Source organism: Erythrolamprus reginae, chromosome Z (genome assembly GCF_031021105.1).
Source record: "Erythrolamprus reginae isolate rEryReg1 chromosome Z, rEryReg1.hap1, whole genome shotgun sequence".
Taxonomy (NCBI): Eukaryota; Metazoa; Chordata; class Lepidosauria; order Squamata; family Dipsadidae; genus Erythrolamprus; species Erythrolamprus reginae.
This window is the reverse complement of record NC_091963.1, coordinates 58,680,532-58,699,990: the sequence shown is the minus strand read 5'-3', so window position 1 is coordinate 58,699,990 and position 19,459 is coordinate 58,680,532. Positions and strand designations below refer to the sequence as shown.

Below are 19,459 nucleotides of genomic sequence, written 5' to 3'. Positions count from 1 at the left end.
CCCTCCCGCTGTGCCTACCACTATAAATTCTTCCACCTGCATAGAGCATAGGAACCAGCTTGAGGGGGAATCAATAAATGAATTTGTTGCCGTGCTCCGTTGCGCTGCACTATATTGCAAATTTGAGAATTTGGACGATTATCTCCTCGATCGATTGGTGCTCAGTGTTAAAGACTGTCACCTCAAGTGCCAGTTGTTGGCAACGCAGGATCTGACCTTTAAAGCCACATTGCACGAAGCCCGGGCCTTTGAATTATCTACGCAGTCTTTGGCAGCCATGGACGCCACAGTCAACTCCATCTCCGTAGTTCCAAACCAAGACGTCACCTGTCTCCCACAGGATCTGGAGAAAGCCTTGGCCTTGCAGGTATGCTGTCTTGCGGTCACTCGGTCATGGGAGACACCATCGAATCAGCCTCAGCCCCCTCCTTTGCCTTGCCGGGGATGCGGCAGTGATAATTTTCGGGCCGTTTGTCCCTTTAAGGCCACCGTCTGCCATTGTTACAGAGGAACTGGCCACATTGCTCGCATTTGCAGACTCCGTCATCCCCCTCCGCTTCCTTCCTCCTCGTTGTGGGACCAGAGCTCCGTTTCTTCCCATTGGTCATTGAGGAACTCCGGATCCCGCTGCTACGATTGCAACGCGATCTACGCTGCTGCCACGGGAATGACGACGGCCATCCAGAAGACTTCAGCCTCATGTTCTGACAAGATAAGCGCCGTGGTCCGCCTCGGCCAATCATCCTGCTTTATGCAGGTGGACACAGGCTCTGCCCATTCTGTGGTTCCATGGGCTACTCTCAAGCGCTGTTTTCCTTGCCTTTCAGGGCAGCAATTGCAGCCATGCATAATGTCCTTGCAAAACTATCAAGGTGCCTTGATCCCTGTGGTGGGTCAGGGTCATTTTGTTGTACAGTATAAGGACTTTTCTGGCCATTTGCCATTGATCGTCGTTGATGAACCTTTTGCTAATTTGCTTGGTCTTGACTGGTTTATTTCCTTGGGCCTTTCAGTGTCGGGTGTTAATTTGGTGCTGAGGGGCGGAGCGTTCTTCCGTTTAGCTGCCCAATATCTTGACGCTTTTGATGGTAAGCTAGGCTGTTATAAGGGTTCCCCTGACACTTTTAGTTTAGATCCCTTGGTTCCTCCTGTCCAATTTAAACCTCGCCAGATTCCCCTGGCCTTATGCTCAAAGGTCGATGCTGAGTTGGATTGCCTTATTGCCCAGGGTGTTTTGGATCCCATGGATCAGGCCACTTGGGAGATGCCTATTGTGATGGCGATTAAGGTTGATGGGGGAATCAGGATATGTGGGGATTATAAATGTTCAATCAACAAAGCTCTAGCACACCACTCCAACCCAGTTCCAGTGGTGCAACATCTGTTGTACTCCTTGGGAGATGGTACCGTGTTCGCAAAATTGGACCTCTCCCAGGTGTACCAACAACTCCCTGTCGATCAGGCTACTGCTGATGCACAGGCCATCATAACCCATAGAGGAGTGTTCAAATGCCACCGCTTACAGTTTGGGTCTTAAGATTAAGCCACACAAGTGCGTATTTGGGGTGCCCGTGGTGGAGTTCCTGGGGTTTGTCATTGACGCAGCCGGCATCCACCCCACTCCTGAAAAGACTGCAGCTTTTAGGAAACCCCCCACCCCACATTCAAAGCCGGAGTTGCAAGCCTTTTGGGGGTTGCTTAATTTTTATGCCATTTTTATTCCACATAAGGCTTCATTGGCAGAGCCCCTTCACCAGTTACTGGACAAGAACAGAAAATGAGCATGGGGTCCTCAGGAGGCGGGCGCTTTTATGGTTGTAAAAGAAATACTTACCTCCAATGTGGTACTTGCCCAGTATTCACCTAACTTGCCCCTGGTTCTAACCTGTGATGCATTCCCATATGGGGTGGGCTCAATACTTAGTCATAGATTACCCAATGGCTCTGAGGTGCCCATAGCATTTTTCTCCCAGACCCTGGCCAAAGCCGAACAGAATTTCGGCCATATCAACTGAGAAGCCCTGGCTCTCATTGCCGGAGTCCGACGGTTCCATGACTATGTCTACAGGTGGTCCTTCGACCTCGTTACGGACCACCAGCCCCTGCTAGGCCTCCTCTCCGGGGACTGACAGAGCCCCAGTGTTCTGTCTCCGAGGATGTCCCACTGGATTACTTTTTTGGCCAACTTCTCCTACTGCCTTCTCTATCATCCCGGGCGCCATATCACCCATGCTGATGCCCTCAGTAGGTGCCCACTTCCTGATCTACTGGACAATCCTGCTCCGGCTTCCACTGTGCTGGCCATTACTGATAGTCCTTTAGCATTGTCTGCAACTGATGTCACCTGGCATTCTCGCTGCGACTGGACACTGGCCATGGTGTTTTCTTAGGTCCTAAGAGGATGGCCTCCTAACTCGCCCTCTCTGGAGCTCGTTCAATTTTTTCATTGCAAGGAAGAACTCTCTGTAGTCCAGGTGTGCCTGCTTCGTGGTCCCTGGATCGTCATTCCCATACCCCTGAGAGAGCAAGTACTATCATTCCTGCATAAGGGCCACCCTGGAGTCGTCCTTAGGAAAGCCCTGGCTAGGGGCTATGTTTGGTGGCCGGGCCTTGACCAGGATATAGAGAGGCGGGTAGCCTGATGCTTGCTCTGTCAAGAACACCGTCCCTCACTGCCTCAGGCAAGTTCCCCTTACATGGGAAGCCCCTTTGGGACCCTGGGTCCAACTACACAACAACCTGGCAGGACCCTTTCTAGGCCAAATGTTTCTGGTGGTTGTGGACTCTTATTCGCGGTGGCTGGAAGTGCGTCACCTGCACTCCACTGAGTCACAAGCCATAATCAGTGTCCTGAATTCCCTCTTTGCTACCCACGGTTATCCAGATTTAATTGTCTCAGATAAAGGACTACAGTTCACATCCTTCACTTTTGAGATTTTTCTAGCTTCTGCCGGAATCCGTCAAGCATTAAAAGCGCCTTGGCATCTGGCTTCTAATGGCTTGGTAGAACGCATGGTTCAAACCACGAAGGATACCCTGAAGAAGCTTCCGCCAGGTTCCTGGCAGGATAACCTTTCCGAGCTCCTGGCCACTCACCACACCACACCGTCCACGCCTACTAAAAAACCCCGGGCGAACTTCTCATGGGTCGCAAGTTGCGTACCGTTCTTGATAGGCTACACCCATTATATTCCCATGAGGCCTCATGGCCTGATCCCTCTGCCCGGACCTTTCCTCCTGAGGCCCAGGTTTTTGTACGATCCTATGGGGATGACCCGGCATGGATTCCGGGAACAGTAACGGTGGAGAGGCCTCCCCAATCTTTTGATGTTTCTCTCCCAGACAGACGCAGTTGGCACCATCATCTGAATCAACTTAAACCTAGACATTTTTCCTCAGCTACCAATAGCCAGAATCAGACCCCTCTAACGTCCCCTGATACCCGTAATGAAGGCTCTAACTTACCAGATCCATCTGTTCTGCCAGCTCTTCCGGCAGCTGCAGATTCACTGGGCGGGTCTAATCCGCCAAGATCCCAGGATGGGGCTCCTTATGGGGCGGTGCCTGGGAAGAGGTTCCTCCCCGATGCTCAGGAAAGGCCTGCGGAAGGCATGCCTACTTGCATGATTACGTGGGCAGCAACGCAAGGGGGGAGGAGGTAAAGATAAAGGTTTTTATTAAGTTGGAGATGCGGCAGGTAAGTAACAACCGTTTATTAAGTTCCAACGTGGAAAATAATAGGCATGGATAACGCAACGCTTGAGGTAACTAGCCGGTGACAGCTCTTTTATACTCCGGCTCAACAATATAATTACCAATAGGAGAACAATAACTTTCCTGCCAAAACATGTCTCTGCCCAGTGATAAGTAGAGGGGACGTGTCATTGGCTGTTCCTATCACTGGGTAGAGACATGTTTTGGTGGGAAAGTTATTGTTCTCCTATTGGTAGTTATATTGTTGAGCCAGAGTATGCGGAGAGGGGGCGGCATACAAATCTAAATAATAAAATAAATAAAACAAATAAAAGAGCTGTCACCGGCTAGTTACCTCAAGCGTTGCGTTATCCATGCCTGTTATTTTCCACGTTGGAACTTACTGCTCTTACTTACCTGCCGCATCTCCGACTTAATAAAAACCTTTACCTAATAATGGCAAAACATACATAATAATGGAAGATAGAACAAAAGGAGCATAACCAGGCAACTACAGGCCAATTATCTGCTTACAAACCATTTTTCAAATTGAAAACTGGATGTACTCTTAATAGCTTTTAGGTGAATTTATCAGTGGCCAAGTGGAGAGAATAGTGAGCATAATGTAAGAGACATTATACCAAATGGGTCCAAGAGATGGCAGGAACAAATTGACTAGGTTTTGTTGACCCAGCACATCACTCCGTGTGCAACTACCAACCGGACCTCTACAGAACTATTGAGGGGGCAAAAACTGAGGTCCCAACTGCAAAGACTTAATCCAACATACAACCTGAAGATACCTCTGGATTCAACTAAACCAACCAGGACAGTAGCTTTGGGGGACTTGGTGTTTTCTCAAAACTATGCGGAAGACCCCAAATGTGTGAGAGCCATGGTAATAGAAATCACCAGCCCCAAATCATACACAGTGAGACTAGACAATGAGTGAGAGTGACAGAGACACATTGACCAATTCAGAAACAGGTTGGGAGACTCCTTGCTTTGTCAACTGGAGGGTCCATACAAAACAAGCAATACAGAAAACCATGCCAAGAACAAGACCCTGATTGAGAGACAACCAGAGGTCCTATTCTCAAGCCCAGAGAAGGAGCACAAGCACCTATCAATCAAATCTAGGATTCAGCGGAGTCACCCAAGATCAGAGAATGATGGAATAGGGATTTCAGCTGCCATGCCGGGAGGCCAGTTTCAGATCTTTCTGTGGAATGGTGGAGGAACAGCAACAGGCATGTCCACTCCAGTCGAAGACTGCTGAGGAACTGATTCACACAGGTCCAGTAGAACTGTCTGGCTATCTGTTTACTTACAGCACTACACAATCTTTGTGAACTCCTGATTGAACACTCCAGAAATTAAGAGGGGAGGGATGTTACATACGGATGTACATAGTGACTATTTGCATAGTTGCCACTTATTGGATAAATAAACTCCTCTCAGTGGCTTGCAAGCTTCAGGGAAGCCCTTAAAAGTGGCTACCTTGCAGCCTGCCAGCAGTCTGTATTAGTTCTAGTTAATAGAAAATAAAGGTGCTGAACTGTTCCTGTAACTCATCTCTTTATTTACATGTGAATCTAACAAGAAGGAAGACTAGCTTGAAATGGACTGATTACAAGAAGGCATTTGATTCTCTGACAAAACACCATTTTCCATTATGAGATGAGTTAATTATATTGTGCTTGTTCCAAAAAATTTTTGTCCTGGGTTTTATTTGTATGATTGAAAAAGATCAAGAAAGAATTCCAAACATTTGAAAATATTGAGCAGTATTAACTCTCTCCACTATTCTGGATAACAGTATGAAATAGTTAATAGCCAAGGCTTCTAAAACAGAAGAAACCTTTTATTAAAATGAAGATACAGTGATACCTCGTCTTACAAATGCCTCGTCATACAAACTTTTCAAGATACAAACCCGGGGTTTAAGATTTTTTTGCCTCTTCTTACAAACTATTTTCACCTTACAAACCCACTGCCACCGCTGGGATGCCCCACCTCCGGACTTCCGTTGCCAGCGAAGCCCCCCTTTTTGCTGCTGGGATTCCCATGAGGCTCCCCTCCATGGGAAACCCCACCTCCGGACTTCCGTGTTTTTGTGATGCTGCAGGGGTATCCCAGCAGGGGAATCCCAGCAGTGCAAAAACTGATGCTTTGCTGGCAACGGAAGTCTGGAGGTGGGGTTTCCCAGCGGGGAGAGCCTCAGTGAAATTGCAGCATTGCAAAAACACAGAGGTCCGGAGGTGGGGTTTCAAGGACTTCAGTGTTTTTGTGATGCTGTGATTTCACTGAGGCTCCCTTCGCTGGGAAACCCCACCTCCAGACTTCCGTTGCCAGCAAAGCGCTCATTTTTCCGATCCTGGGATTCCCCTGCAGCATCACAAAAGCACAGAAGTCTAGAGGTGGGGTTTCCCATAGAGGGGAGCCTCAGGGGAATCCCAGTAGCGCAAAAACGGGCGCTTCGGCTGGCAAAAGGGGTGAATTTTGGGCTTGCACACATTAATCATTTTTCCATTGATTCCTATGGGAAACATTGTTTCGTCTTACAAACTTTTCACCTTAAGAACCTCATCCTGGAACAAATTAAGTTTGTAAGACAAGGTATCACTGTACTGACAATGTTAGAAGGAAGATACCTTTTTGTAATCGGTTTTCTTTCTTTATTATCATCTTTTTCTATCAGGGATAATTATAATAATTTAATATTGCATCTATATACATACATACATACATACATACATACATACATACATACATACATACATACATATTTCATTGAATATTCTTTATCTAATAAGAATGTAATCATTTATTACAGGACTTGTATTACCAGTCATATTCACAAGTAGGAGTGATGTTTGCCTCCATACCAAATTTCAATGATTTTTATATTGAATTGGATGGTAATAATATGGGAGTAGAATGTTTACGCCTGTTAAATGAAATTATAGCTGATTTTGATGAGGTAAGAGCTAATTTGTCTTTACTATTGCCATTGGGTCCATGTCTCTCTCACTTTCTGTTTGGCCAAATATCCATCACGGGGTTGTTGTGGAGAAATAGAGCTACTGAATAAATTTGGAAAGTGACAATATAATATTATAATAATCTGTAAGCAAAATTAACTTTAATATTAATTTCTGATAAAATGAATATATGGTCCTTTAGAGAATATTCTTCACTGTTCACAAGGCAGGAACATTCATTCATTCATTTATTTATTTAATTTATATGTTGCTCAGGGTGGCTAACAATAATCATACATACAACAATGATAAAAATATAGCAATAAAATCAGTGATACAATAAAAACAATAATATCTTACACAAACCTTTCATACTTGCAGTCAGTCCTAGTTCCATGCCTGCCAGAAAAGCCAGGTCTTAATGGTTTTCTGAAAGAGCATTGGGATGGAGATAGTGCGGAACTCTTGGGTAGTTATTTATTTATTTATTTATCTGTTTGTTTGTTTGTTTGTTTGTTTATTTATTTATTTAATTTGACTTCTATGCCACCAAATCTCGAAGCACTCAGTTGATTCAAAAGTTTCAGAGCCATCACAGAGAAGGCTCTTCCCCGAGGGCCCGCCAACTGACATTGTTTGGTGGATGGGACCTGGAGAAGGACGACTCTGTGGAAACTTATTGGCTGCAGGGAGGCATGAGGAAAGAGGCAGTCACATAAATAGTCTGGCCCTGAGCCATTTAGGGCTTTAAAAGTAATAACTAATACATTGAATTGTGTTTGGAGACCGGCTGGCAACCAATGCAGCTCATGTTAGGTTGGAGTAATACCGTGGTATGCCCATAATTGCATGTGCTGCTGCATTTTGCACCAGCTGATTACTGTTCAAAAGTAGCCCCATGTAGAGCACATTACAATAATCATGAGGGCATGAATATGGAGCGCCTCCTGGTCAAGGTAGGGCCGCAATTGGTAGACAAGTCGGACTTGTGCAAAAGCCCCCGCAGCCACAGCTGAGAGATGTTGCTCAACCCTCAGCTGTGGATCGTACCCAAGTTGCGAATCCTATCTGAGGGGGAAATTGCTTCCCCACTCCAGCACCAAAGATGGACAGGTGGGATCGTCTTTCAGTCTTGTTGGGGTCGAGTTTTAACATGTTAACGCCCATCCAGACCCTTACGGCTTCAAGATGCCAGCACATTACTTCCACATGCAAAATTCATGCTTCTAGCTCCCATTAGAGGAATAGGAGTGTGTCCACCCATTGTCACCTGATAGGACAGGTAGATGTCCTTAAGGGAAAGGTGGTCCTGCAGATAGCTTGTGCCATAAATTTCTCTTAAAAATTAAAAGGATTTATATTGTACAATAATACAGTGCCACACCATTTAAACTGCAGTCCACCCTGAAGTTTTTTCCATTTACTTGCTGTTATACTAGATTTTCCTTTGCCTCTCCTCTAATATCTTCCCATGTATAGAATTGATTCATGGGATAATAAAAGTTAAAGGCTCTGTGCCATTTATGAAAATAATTAATTGGTAGTTTTAGAGCATACATGACCAGCTATGCTTCACTGCAACTTCTGTGATATTTCCATATATATTGTATGTCACCTTATTAAGTGGAACAGGTCAGGAAACAAACAACACAATTATAGGAATCTATTGATAAAGACAATAGTAATAAAAATATGAAATTCTTACATTATTTCTCTTTTCCTTCTCTTATGCCAAGAAAAATCAAGATAAAACATTGTTGAGTTCCTGCCTCATGTTCAGTGTTCCCTCTAATTTTTTGGGGGGAAGAGCGGAAAAGTATAGTGTCTGAGCGGCAGTCCCTTCCGGACTGGGCGGCACAGAAATATTAAATAAATAAATAAATAAATAAATAAATACAAACAAACAAACAAACAAACAAACAACCCACCCTGTTTTGCCTCAGAAAATTTCTAAATAAAATACTGTACTGTGTGTCTATAACAGTGAGCTCATAATAGGGCAACTCTATCAATATCAAAATGCCACTTAAATAGTTGAGCTAGTTTCAAACTAGATTTTGATTTTCTTTCTCTCTTCCTTACTCCCATTCTTTTTCTTTTCCTTCCTCTCTTTTTTCTATCTGTTTCTCTCTCTTCCTCTTTCTCTCCTTCCCTCTCACTTATTCCCTCTCGGCTTCTGGGCAGGTTTGAAAAACTCTGAGTTGATGATGATTTTTAAGTGAGCGATTGCTCACTGCTCAGCTTAGAGGGAACTATGCTCATGTTTTTCTGTTTTCCTGGCTAAGTTCATATTTAGATGCTGCATATTTTCTTCATGGTCACCTCTATAATCTTCAATTCCAACCTTTTTATTTTTTCAAACCAAGTGCAATGTTTGAAAGAAATTGTGTATAGAGCTTTGGGATTCTTTTTGCCTGCCTGTAATCCTTTTGAAAATTGAACAGAATTACCGTAGACCAATTTTGAAGGGAGGAACTAGCAAAAGTATATCAAAGTTAAGTTTTAGCTAGATGAAACAGAGGGAGCCGTTCTGTCCACTTCTGTCCAGGTTCTGTCCATCTACCCCCACCCCACCCACCCAATTTATAGTATATCACTTCATGGCACCTCCACAGCAGAAGATATTTGACAATGGCTTGAATTGTTCCTAATATTCTGAGCTTTTCTCCAATGGAGCTGTATATTTCAGAATGAAAATATTATTTAAGAAATTGGGGAAAATTCAGAAACTGTATACTTTCTCATTCTTATTGTATTAAACAAAACAAGCAAAGATAAATAGGTTTTGATTAATATGCTGAATTAATATGCTACATGAATTATAACAAGGATGATCCATAATCTTTTTTCATGGCCACTGAAGTCTTTGGATGACATTTGCTAAAGTTATGAGGCAGTAAAAGGGATGTGCTAAAACAAGGGATACATACATTCTTTGTTATCTGAAATATTATGCAATATTTAATACTTTTGTGTTTTAAACAAAGCTTATGGACAAAGAATATTACAAAGATATTGAAAAAATCAAGACAATTGGAAGCACATATATGGCAGCGGTGGGCCTTGTGCCAATTACAGATAGCAAGGTAAATTATTTTCCTTTGTACCACTTGTACCAAACTTGTACTTAAAGAGTTAATGTGCACTTAGAGAGTTAACTTGTACTTGAAGAGTTAATATTCAGGGCTGTTTCATCACTTCCTCATTGAAGCTATAAAAGCTTATTATTCTGCTCAGTCATTTCCTTTTTCACTTTGCTTGAGAGAGGGGGAGTTGTGTTTACGCTTCGTGCGTATCTTCTTGTATAAGCTTCGTGCTTATTATCTATACTGTATTTTGCTTTGTGCTTCTAATCTTGTAATTGCTCAGTGCTTATTATCCTGTATTTGCTTCGTGCTTATTCTGGATTGTTTATATTTTGTTTATATGTAAATAATACTTATTTAACTAAGTCTGTGTCTTGGCTTTATCACACATCCACACTCTGTTAAAATTCTCTGCTCGGTGTATGTCAAAGGTCTCATACTTAGCTAAACCGAGACATGCCAACAATAACTGTCTTCCAATATTTTGAATGGTTTTATTTATTTATTTATTTATTTATTCTTTGTCCAATATACAATACATATGAAAGGGAATAGACATTAAGTGATATATAAAAGATAGGAAGTGAAGAGGAAGAGAAGTAGGTGGGAAGGGAAGAATATATATGATAAAAGGGAAAGGAAAGACAATTGGACAGGGGACGAAAGGCACATCAGTGCACTTATGTACGCCCCTTACTGGCCTCTTAGGAACCTGGAGAGGTCAATCGAGGAGAGTCTGAGGGAGAAATGTTGGGGGTTGGGGGTTGACACTATTGAGTCAGGTAATGAGTTCCACGCTTCGACGACTCGATTGTTAAAGTCATATTTTTTACAGTCAAGTTTGGAGCGATTGACATTGAGTTTGAAGCTGTTGCATGCTCTTGTGTTGTTACGGTTGAAGCTGAAGTAGTCGTTGACCGGAAGGACATTACAGCGAATGATTTTGTGGGCAATACTTAAATCTTGTTTTAGGCGCCGCAGTTCTAAGCTTTCAAGATCCAGGATAGTTAGTCTGTTTTCATAGGGTATTCTGTTTCGGGTGGAGGAGTGGAGGGCTCTTCTGGTGAAGTATCTTTGGACGTTTTCAAGAGTGTTGATGTCTGAGATGTGGTGAGGGTTCCAGACAGATGAGCTATATTCGAGGATGGGCCTGGCATAGGTTTTGTAGGCTCTGGTCAGTAGTGTGAGGTTGCCAGAGCAGAAGCTACGTAGAATCAGGTTTACAACTCTGGAAGCCTTTTTGGCAATATTGTTGCAGTGGGCTTTAGCACTTAGGTCATTTGAAATTAGTATTCTGAGGTCTTTTACTGAGTGTGGGTTTGCTGTGAGAATTTGTTTGTTCAGTTCATATATGAGGTTTGGGTTCTTTTTGCCGATGTGGAGGGTAGAGCATTTGTTGGATGAGATTCGAAGTTGCCAGATGTTAGACCAATCTGAAACATAGTCAAGGTCTTTTTGGAGAGTGAGTGTGTTGTCAGTGGTGTTGAAAAGTTTTACATCATCGGCAAAGAGCACACAGTTGCTTGCGATATTATCGCAGAGGTCGTTGATGTATAGGATGAAAAGAGTAGGACCTAGTACGCTGCCTTGGGGAACGCCGCTTTTGACAGGGACAGGGGAGGAAATGGCGCTTCCGATTTTGACAACTTGTTGCCTGTTTGACAGGAATGCAGTAATCCAGTTGTGGAGGAGTCCTGAGATGCCATAGGATTTGAGTTTTAGGAGAAGTTTGTCATGAACCACAGAGTCAAAGGCTTTGCAGAAGTCGATATAAATTGCATCTATGGATTTTCCTTGATCAAGGTGGGTAGTCCAGATGTTTTTGCAGTGGAGTAGTTGTAGGTTGCAGGATAGTTTCTTTCTGAATCCAAATTGTTTTTTTGATAGTAGGTTATTAGATTCTAGGTAAAGGGTGATTGATCGATTTATGATTGATTCCATGATTTTACAAGGGACGCAGCATAGTGATATTGGTCGGTAGTTGTCAACTAGTGATGGGTCTCCTTTTTTGAAGATGGGGATGACTACTGCTTTAGACCATAGCTTGGGGAGAGTACTGGTTCTCATAAAGAAGAGGGATTAACTTTTCTAGAGCCAAAAAAAAGAAATAATGGGTGATAGCTTGTCCAAGAGAGATATAATTTAAAAAATAGTAAGAAATTTTCTGATAGTAAGAACAATTATTTTTTTAAAAAAATAATTTTTATTTAGTATATATACATTTTAAAAGACATTTTCTCAATCATTACATCATTACATTAACCATCAAATCAAACAGAAAAAAGAAATGAAAGAGAAAAACATAGACATGACAAACACAAACTATACATAACCCCCTTGCTGTCTCGTTGACAGCTCAGTCTTTATTTATCAGTTATCATATGGTGCATATTACCAACGATTACTATTTGGGTATGTGTATAACCAATTTTCAAATCAATTATCTTATTAAATGCTCTTTCCCTATCTTCTTACATGTATGTTCAATTGTTACAACATTTTTAAAGTTTACAAATCTAATATTTTTAACCTTTTTGAACATATTTACCAATCTTTAATACAGCTTCCTTTCCCCCTTTTTTCCTAGTCATTCATAAAAATCCTTCCATACTTCATAGTACTTTGAATCTTCTTGATAGTTAAGCTCCATCATCTAATTCTGCACAATCAAGTATTTTTTTATCAAACATCTTTCAGATAGTATTACTTCTCTTTCCCAGTGTTGAGCAATATTATCCTTGTTGCTGTTGTAATATGTGGAATTAGGTAGTAATGTTTTTTTTTCATTGGTTTTTCCAAAATACCAAGTAAAAATATTTCTGGTTTTAGCTCCAGCTTTTGCTGTACAATTTCTTCTATCCAAATTTGCATCTTATGCCAGATTTTTTTTAATTTGTCTGCCACATATGAAAATAGGTTCCAATAACTGTGAGTATCTTACCATTTTATCTAAATCCATCATGTTTGGGTGCATTATGGCCTCCATTCCTGAGAGCCAACCTGGAATCTCCCTATAGTACTGTCTTTTAGTTTTATTCCATACTCCTAATAGCGTTTCTCTGACTTTATGGTTTCTAAAGTATGAATGTATTCTCTTCAAGCCCCAGAAGTCTCTTATTTTTTAATTGTATCCTCTTTAATCCAAACTAACACTGAGGCTTGATAATATAATTTGAAATCTGGATTTCTGAGTCTCCCCTGTTTTCTATTATCTTGTAGCCACTTCGATTTAATTCTAGGCTTCTTTCCTTCCCATATAAATTTAGATACTATTTTATCTAATTTTTAAAAGAATTTCTTATCTAATTTGATTGGAATCGTCTGAAAGTAATATAATAGTTTAGATAAGACTGACATTTTGATAGTAGATATTCTTCCAATTAATGAAATGTGTAAATTGTGTCTCTACCTTTTTTAATAATATTATATAATTATCTTCTTTAATCGTAATACATTTTGATGACAAAATTACCCCTTAATATTTAACCTTATTGATGATTTGAATTTCTAAATTTGCTGCTAGATCTTTTCTGCATATTTGTCATATTTTTAGTAATAATTTGGGGTTTTTGTTTGTTAATTTTAAACCCTGCCAATTGTCCAAATCTATTTATTTATTCTAGTAATTTTGACCAGACTCTATAGATCCTCAATAATGAACACTTTAAATTATTATTATTATTATTATTATTATTATTATTATTATTATTATTATTATTATTTCAATACAACACAGCAAATGAGATCACTATACTGGATTTCATATTTCATCACCAGTCAGGCTCTTCCCAAGCACCTAGGACTACGTGATGTAGCGGCGAATTGTGTTTGCCGATCCCAGTGACATTCCCGATGCTGCTGCTTCTCTAAGAAAAGTCACCGGGCTGCCTCAGCAATTGCTGCCCTCCCCCCACTTTGTTCCTCCAGGGAATGTCACATCCATGCCCCAGGCACCCATCCCCGCCACCACTGCCGAATTGCGACCTGGCAGTGGTGGGGGTGGGGGATCTAAGCAGGCAGCAATCGCAGGCGATTGTGTCCATGGAGGCCCCTCCCCCGCCTGCTCTGGGATTCCTTGCTGCAATCCCAGCCACTCAGCTTTTAAAAAAACTGAACGGCTGGGATTGCAGCAAGGAATTTTTCCAAAAGAAAATTACTAGACAGGGTGGTGGGGGGGTGTCCTCTGAAATGGCTGGAGCAAGGGGCGGATGGGAACGCATGGTCCTTGCCAGCCACCCATCTGCCGGGACTTCTGCCTTGCACCAAGGCTCCTGTCAAGTGAAAAATCTTTTGCCAGATAAGCTATGGATCCCACTGAAGAAATTTTAGAGAATACTCAAAATGATTCTTCATTTCCTTTGTAACCTTAAATAATAACCAGTACAGTATTGACTGTGTAATTTACCAGGGGGTGGGAAGAAAGATGCTAGGAAGGTAGAAGGAAGGAAGACACAAAGACAGACAGAAAAGAGAGACAGACAGACAGACAGACAGACAGACAGACAGACAGACAGACTGAAAAGGAAGGAAGGAAGGAAGAGAAAAAAGAAAGAAAGATGGTAGGAAGGAAGGCAGACAGAAAAAGATGGTAGGAAGGAAGAGAGACTGGCTAAGAAAGATGGTAGGTAGGTAGGAAGGAAGGAAGACAGACAAAAAAGGAAAGGAGGGAGGGAAGGGATGGAAGAAGGAAAGAAAAAGGAAGGAAGGCAGACAGACAGAAAAAGAAAGGGAGGAGGGTAGAAGAAAAGAGGAAGGAAGGAGAGAGAGAGGAAGGAAGGAAGCAAGGAAGGAAGGCCGGTCTATGACCACAATTGAGCCCAAAATTATGGTTGTTAAGCAAAAGTGTTGTTAAGTGAGAATCACCACATTTTACTCAATACATCTGAAGGCATGTGCAATGTTCTAGTTATGGTTAAATGTGTGTCAGAAAGTGGACTCTGGGTTTGTTTTTCCCATCACAGTAAGTGAGGTTAAATGTCTATAATTTTACAAGAGCTCTCTCTGTGTGTATATACATATACAGTTTATATAGTAGATAATGTACGGTATATTTTTGTGTGCCTGTGCGTAATATGTATGTACACATATGGCATATAAACATAGAATTAAATAGTATATATTGGATGTTCAGTAATAGTAAATAGAGGGGGAAATTATATATTTTTGAGGCAAGGAGATGCCAGGTACCCTAACCCTAACCCAAACCAGCAGGAGCAGTGGGGGATTGAGGGGCATACTTGCTTTTTTTTTTGCCTATACCTGCCTTGGGGGGGGAGACATATTTTCATTTTTATAAGTTACCAGTAACCACTGCATTTTCCACCCTCCACTTATACTCGAGTCAATAAATTTTCCCAGTTTTTGTGGCAAAAATAGGTGTCTCGGTTTATAATTGGGTCAACTTATACTCGAGTATATATGGGTAATGTAATGTAATGTAATATAATATAATAATAAATAAATAACACTTCTGATAACACTTTACCTTTCTTCTTGTCTCAGAATTCCATAAATTGTTTTCAGACTTCATGCTCTTTTAACCATTCTTGTTGAAACCATGAATTCTGAGGCTGTTCTTTCAATAGACCAGCTTTTTGGTGCCAACGTTAGTATTTGCAGTTTTTCTGTACTATCTTTGATACTTGAACTTTGTTCTTCAGTTCATAACAGGTCATCATAATCAGCACATTTGTCACATTTCTGACTAGTAGCTTGGGTTTCAAACTCATTTGGGTCAAAACCACCAGCAACTACAATAAAAGTAAAAGTATTTTGCATTTACTTGATTTTGCGCTTGGTATAGCCTCATATATCATGCTTGCTGACTTTTCTGAACTGTAATGGAGAATCAGCAATAGAATTCAAACTTTTGTTAAGATTGCCTGAAATATTGATATGTTCATCATCTGCCGATGTTGAACATGGTGAAGAATGAGCAGCTCTGTTACTGACTTCTTTTCGACAGTTTCTGACCTGGCACAAATATTTTGCTTATAATGGCCTTTAGCTGGCCTGCTAGTGTGTCATCCAGCACTCATAAGCACTTTTTTGCTTTATAACCACTTTTGGAAAAAGGGTTACAGCAGCTTCTTTACAAAGATTCAAACCTTGTCAGAAATAAGGCTTCATGATGGTGGCAAATAGTTGATTCAGCATCAAAAAGCTGTCCAGAACGCTTTTGCAACAACTTTTATTGATCAGGCAGAAGCACTTCACTTAATTTCAGACCTTTACTTCTATTGTATGTCAGTAAGTGACAATCTGATGTATTTGAATGACCAACTGAGCAAAGTGGAAATTCATCTGATCATTCTGGATCCATTGCTGAGCATTCACATCAGTTTGAACAAATAATCACAACCCAGAACAGGTTCTACTTGTGTGCACACTGCTGTCTTTCTAAGTTATAATGCAACTTATAGCACAGGTGCAGTGGAACCCCCCCCCCCCCAGCAACAGTCAATTCTGCCTTGCAACAACATAGGCCACCAATAAGAAGGTCGGCCAACCTAACTGGCTAAAGAAGATTTCTTCAAACATGTTATGAAACCTGGCATCACCCTTCCATTTCCTAACAAACTTTCCTGGTTTTTAGTTTTCTTGAACACAGTCTTATAACATAATGTGTTCTTTATTTTTTTAAAAAATGCTGTTTATTGAAAAATGAATCACTTTTACTGCCCTTGTATCAAGGGTGCAGTGCAGAAATCACAGGCGGCCCACAAGCAGTTGAGGATATTTTTTAAAGATAGCCAAAATTTGACAAAAAAACGTTAAATACCAAATTTGAACTCTTATATTTTTTCAACAACTTGAAGGAAAGTGCTGCAAATTGGAAGTCCTCATTGCAGCTGTGTACTGAGTACACCTGCCAAAAACCAACCTGAAAGGACAAGTAGTTTTGAAACTACAGCAGCCTGAAGATTACTGTAAATTCATTTCTGAGGGTTTTTTTTTTTTTGCAAAGTTTGAGCCTGAACCATGTAAAAAGTAAGATGTGGGGTTTTGTCAGTATATAAATACTTACAATGTGTGCAGTTCTCCAAATATCTCCAACATACTACTGAAACTGCCACGTTTACAGCTTCTGGAAGTTAGCCCAAAATGTCATTTTTGCTGACTCAGCATTTTGCAAACCTTTACTTGAGGTCTCCTAGAACTCCCAATTTTTAGTCTTTTGAACTAAAATTTTGCACAGCATAGTTTTAAGTCATAAAGAAACTATATGCCGAATTTCATCAAAATCTGAGTTGGTAAGGTGGGGATGATCTTTAAAATTGGTCCACTTGACACGGAATGACCCTTTTGTTACTTTTGAATTCATTGTCCATCTTTTATTCTTTCTCTCTGTTCCCTTTAAGATTATTATTATTGGATGGTGATCTGCCCAGATATTTGTTCCAATCTGAATATTATTTTTACCTTATTTTCTATTTCTGTGCCTGCCCATGCCATATCTATTCTGGACCATGATTTCTTTTTTTGGGGGGTGGGGTGGAGGGGTATAAAAAAAACAATATATAGTTATAAACACAACAGCAATGCTTAAAATCAATTATATATAAAGGTTTCTTATTACTCAGTGGAGACTCTTATCTCTCCTCATCTAAAAATGTCTATTCATTTTATACAACATTGTTAATTTTACTATAAAAAGTTACATTACATCAATGCAAACATTAATAAAATTGTTTTTATTTAAATTTTAATATTGTATCTTATAGCTAATAAAGATTATATATATAAATAAAATTAACTGCCTTGGAAATGGCCCTGGGTTGGGCCAAGAGGCAAATAAGGAGCTGTGATGTTCCTTCAATACACAAGGGTGATTCCACACAAAAATATGTAACCCTCCCCTGGTGCAGAGCTGAAGGGATTAGATACTGTAGCCTAGAGGATAATTCTCTGCCTTACAAGGCAAAGGGTGCAGGTTCATGTCCCAGTGGGTATGGCTAGCTGATGAGGCCAAAATAAGGCCGTATATATATATATATATGGCTAGCTGATGAGGCCAAAATAAGGCCGAAATAGATCTATCCTAGTCTCCCTTAATTTTCAAATTCAGCAAAAAAACATGTGACACATACAGATAGAATTGTCGGCTATCAATAAAATTAACTGCCTTGGAAATGGCCCTGGGTTGGGCCGAGAGGCAAATAAGGAGCTGTGATGTTCCTTCAATACACCCGGGTGATTCGACACAAAAATAGGTAACCCTTCCCTGGTGCAGAGCTGAAGGGATTGGATACTGTAGCCTAGAGGATAATTCTCTGCCTTACAAGGCAAAGGTTGCAGGTTCAAGTCCCAGTGGGTATGGCTAGCTGATGAGGCCAAAATAAGGCCGAAATAGATCTATCCTAGTCTCCCTTAATTTTCAAATTCAGCAAAAAAACATGTGATATATATATATATATATTTATTTATTTATTTATTTATTTATTCATAGATTTTCACGGGTACAGGTATGACAGTCTTGGTATATTCGGGTTTCTTCCCGTGTAGGATTTGGAAATTTCTGGCGACGTTTTGACGAGGTCTCACTCGTCATCTTCAGGCTGGTGTTTCTGTCCTTGTTCACCTTTTATCACTTTGTGGCAATAACACACTGAATCACAAGCTGCACCTGGCTTTGTTGTTAAATGTAACAAAATCTCAAGGTCAGTTTAGATAACTTTTTCATGCTACAGCCTGTACTTTTCTTTTAACTCCTTGCCACTAGATGGCAGTATAAGAAAAGACTTTTTAAAAAAAAATAGAAAGAAAAAATCTTTTGAAGTATTTTTAAAGTATCTTAAAACATAAGAAGAAAGTAATAAAAAATAAAAATCCAGCCAAGGCAAGCAGAAATAGTTTTCTCTTTAAAATATCAGCTTCTTTAAAGTTGTAGCACTTTACAAAAACACTGCTGATAATATCGTTCTGGCACTTTAAATGCAGCATTTGGGAGAGAAAGCAATACACAAAACTTTCCCCACAGCTGAGCCAGAAATCAGAATTCTGGTATCTTCGCATTTCTTCCCTCACCAAAATTCAGTCCAAAGTCAAATTTTTAGAAACCTCCAATATATCTCTTCTCTCAAAATCCAGATTTGAGATCTCCAAAGCAATTTTCTCATCAGATGGCTTTCATTTCATTGCCAGAGCCTCTTTGCCACAGGTTACCTCTGAAGCTATGGGCAATTGGTTACCTTCAGCAGGCTGATGGTCAGGGGACTGGCTACCTGCAGGATTTTGCGGTATCCCATGGTTTCCCAGATGTTTCCCTCTCTCACCTGACCCTCCAGGTCAGGATAGACCACATAATTGGACCCCAATCAGCCGTGGTTCAACAGCCTACCCCAGAGAATTGAGGAATCTGTTGTGTCGCTTCGGCTTCGGCTCTAGCCCCCTGGACCATGATTTCTGAGAGGGTGAAAAATATGTATATTGATTTTCTGTCTGATGCCTTTCTCTCCATAAATCTTTAAGTCTATATTTCCTCACCATTAAAAAAAAAATTATAATCTTTACTTATATCAACATTGAAATCCCCAATCACACATATACTCTAACCTTCTATTTTATTAATCTGCTCAAAACCTTTTTTATAAAATTCTTTTTGGTTTATATTTGGAGCATATACTACCATCAATATTTTTAAATAATCTATTATAATTTCTACATTTAGGATCCTACCTTCTTCAGCGTATGTTT

General features: G+C 40.6%; 1 protein-coding gene across 1 annotated transcript in view; it reads left to right on the top strand.

The window, feature by feature from the left end:
- Positions 1 to 19,459, top strand: part of ADCY1 (adenylate cyclase 1) — a 424,936-nt gene that overhangs the window by 369,989 nt on the left and 35,488 nt on the right. The window contains exons 16-17 of the mRNA XM_070767120.1: positions 6,530 to 6,676; positions 9,665 to 9,763. Coding sequence (XP_070623221.1) covers positions 6,530 to 6,676; positions 9,665 to 9,763 — 246 coding nt within the window. The remainder of the gene's footprint in view (positions 1 to 6,529; positions 6,677 to 9,664; positions 9,764 to 19,459) is intronic.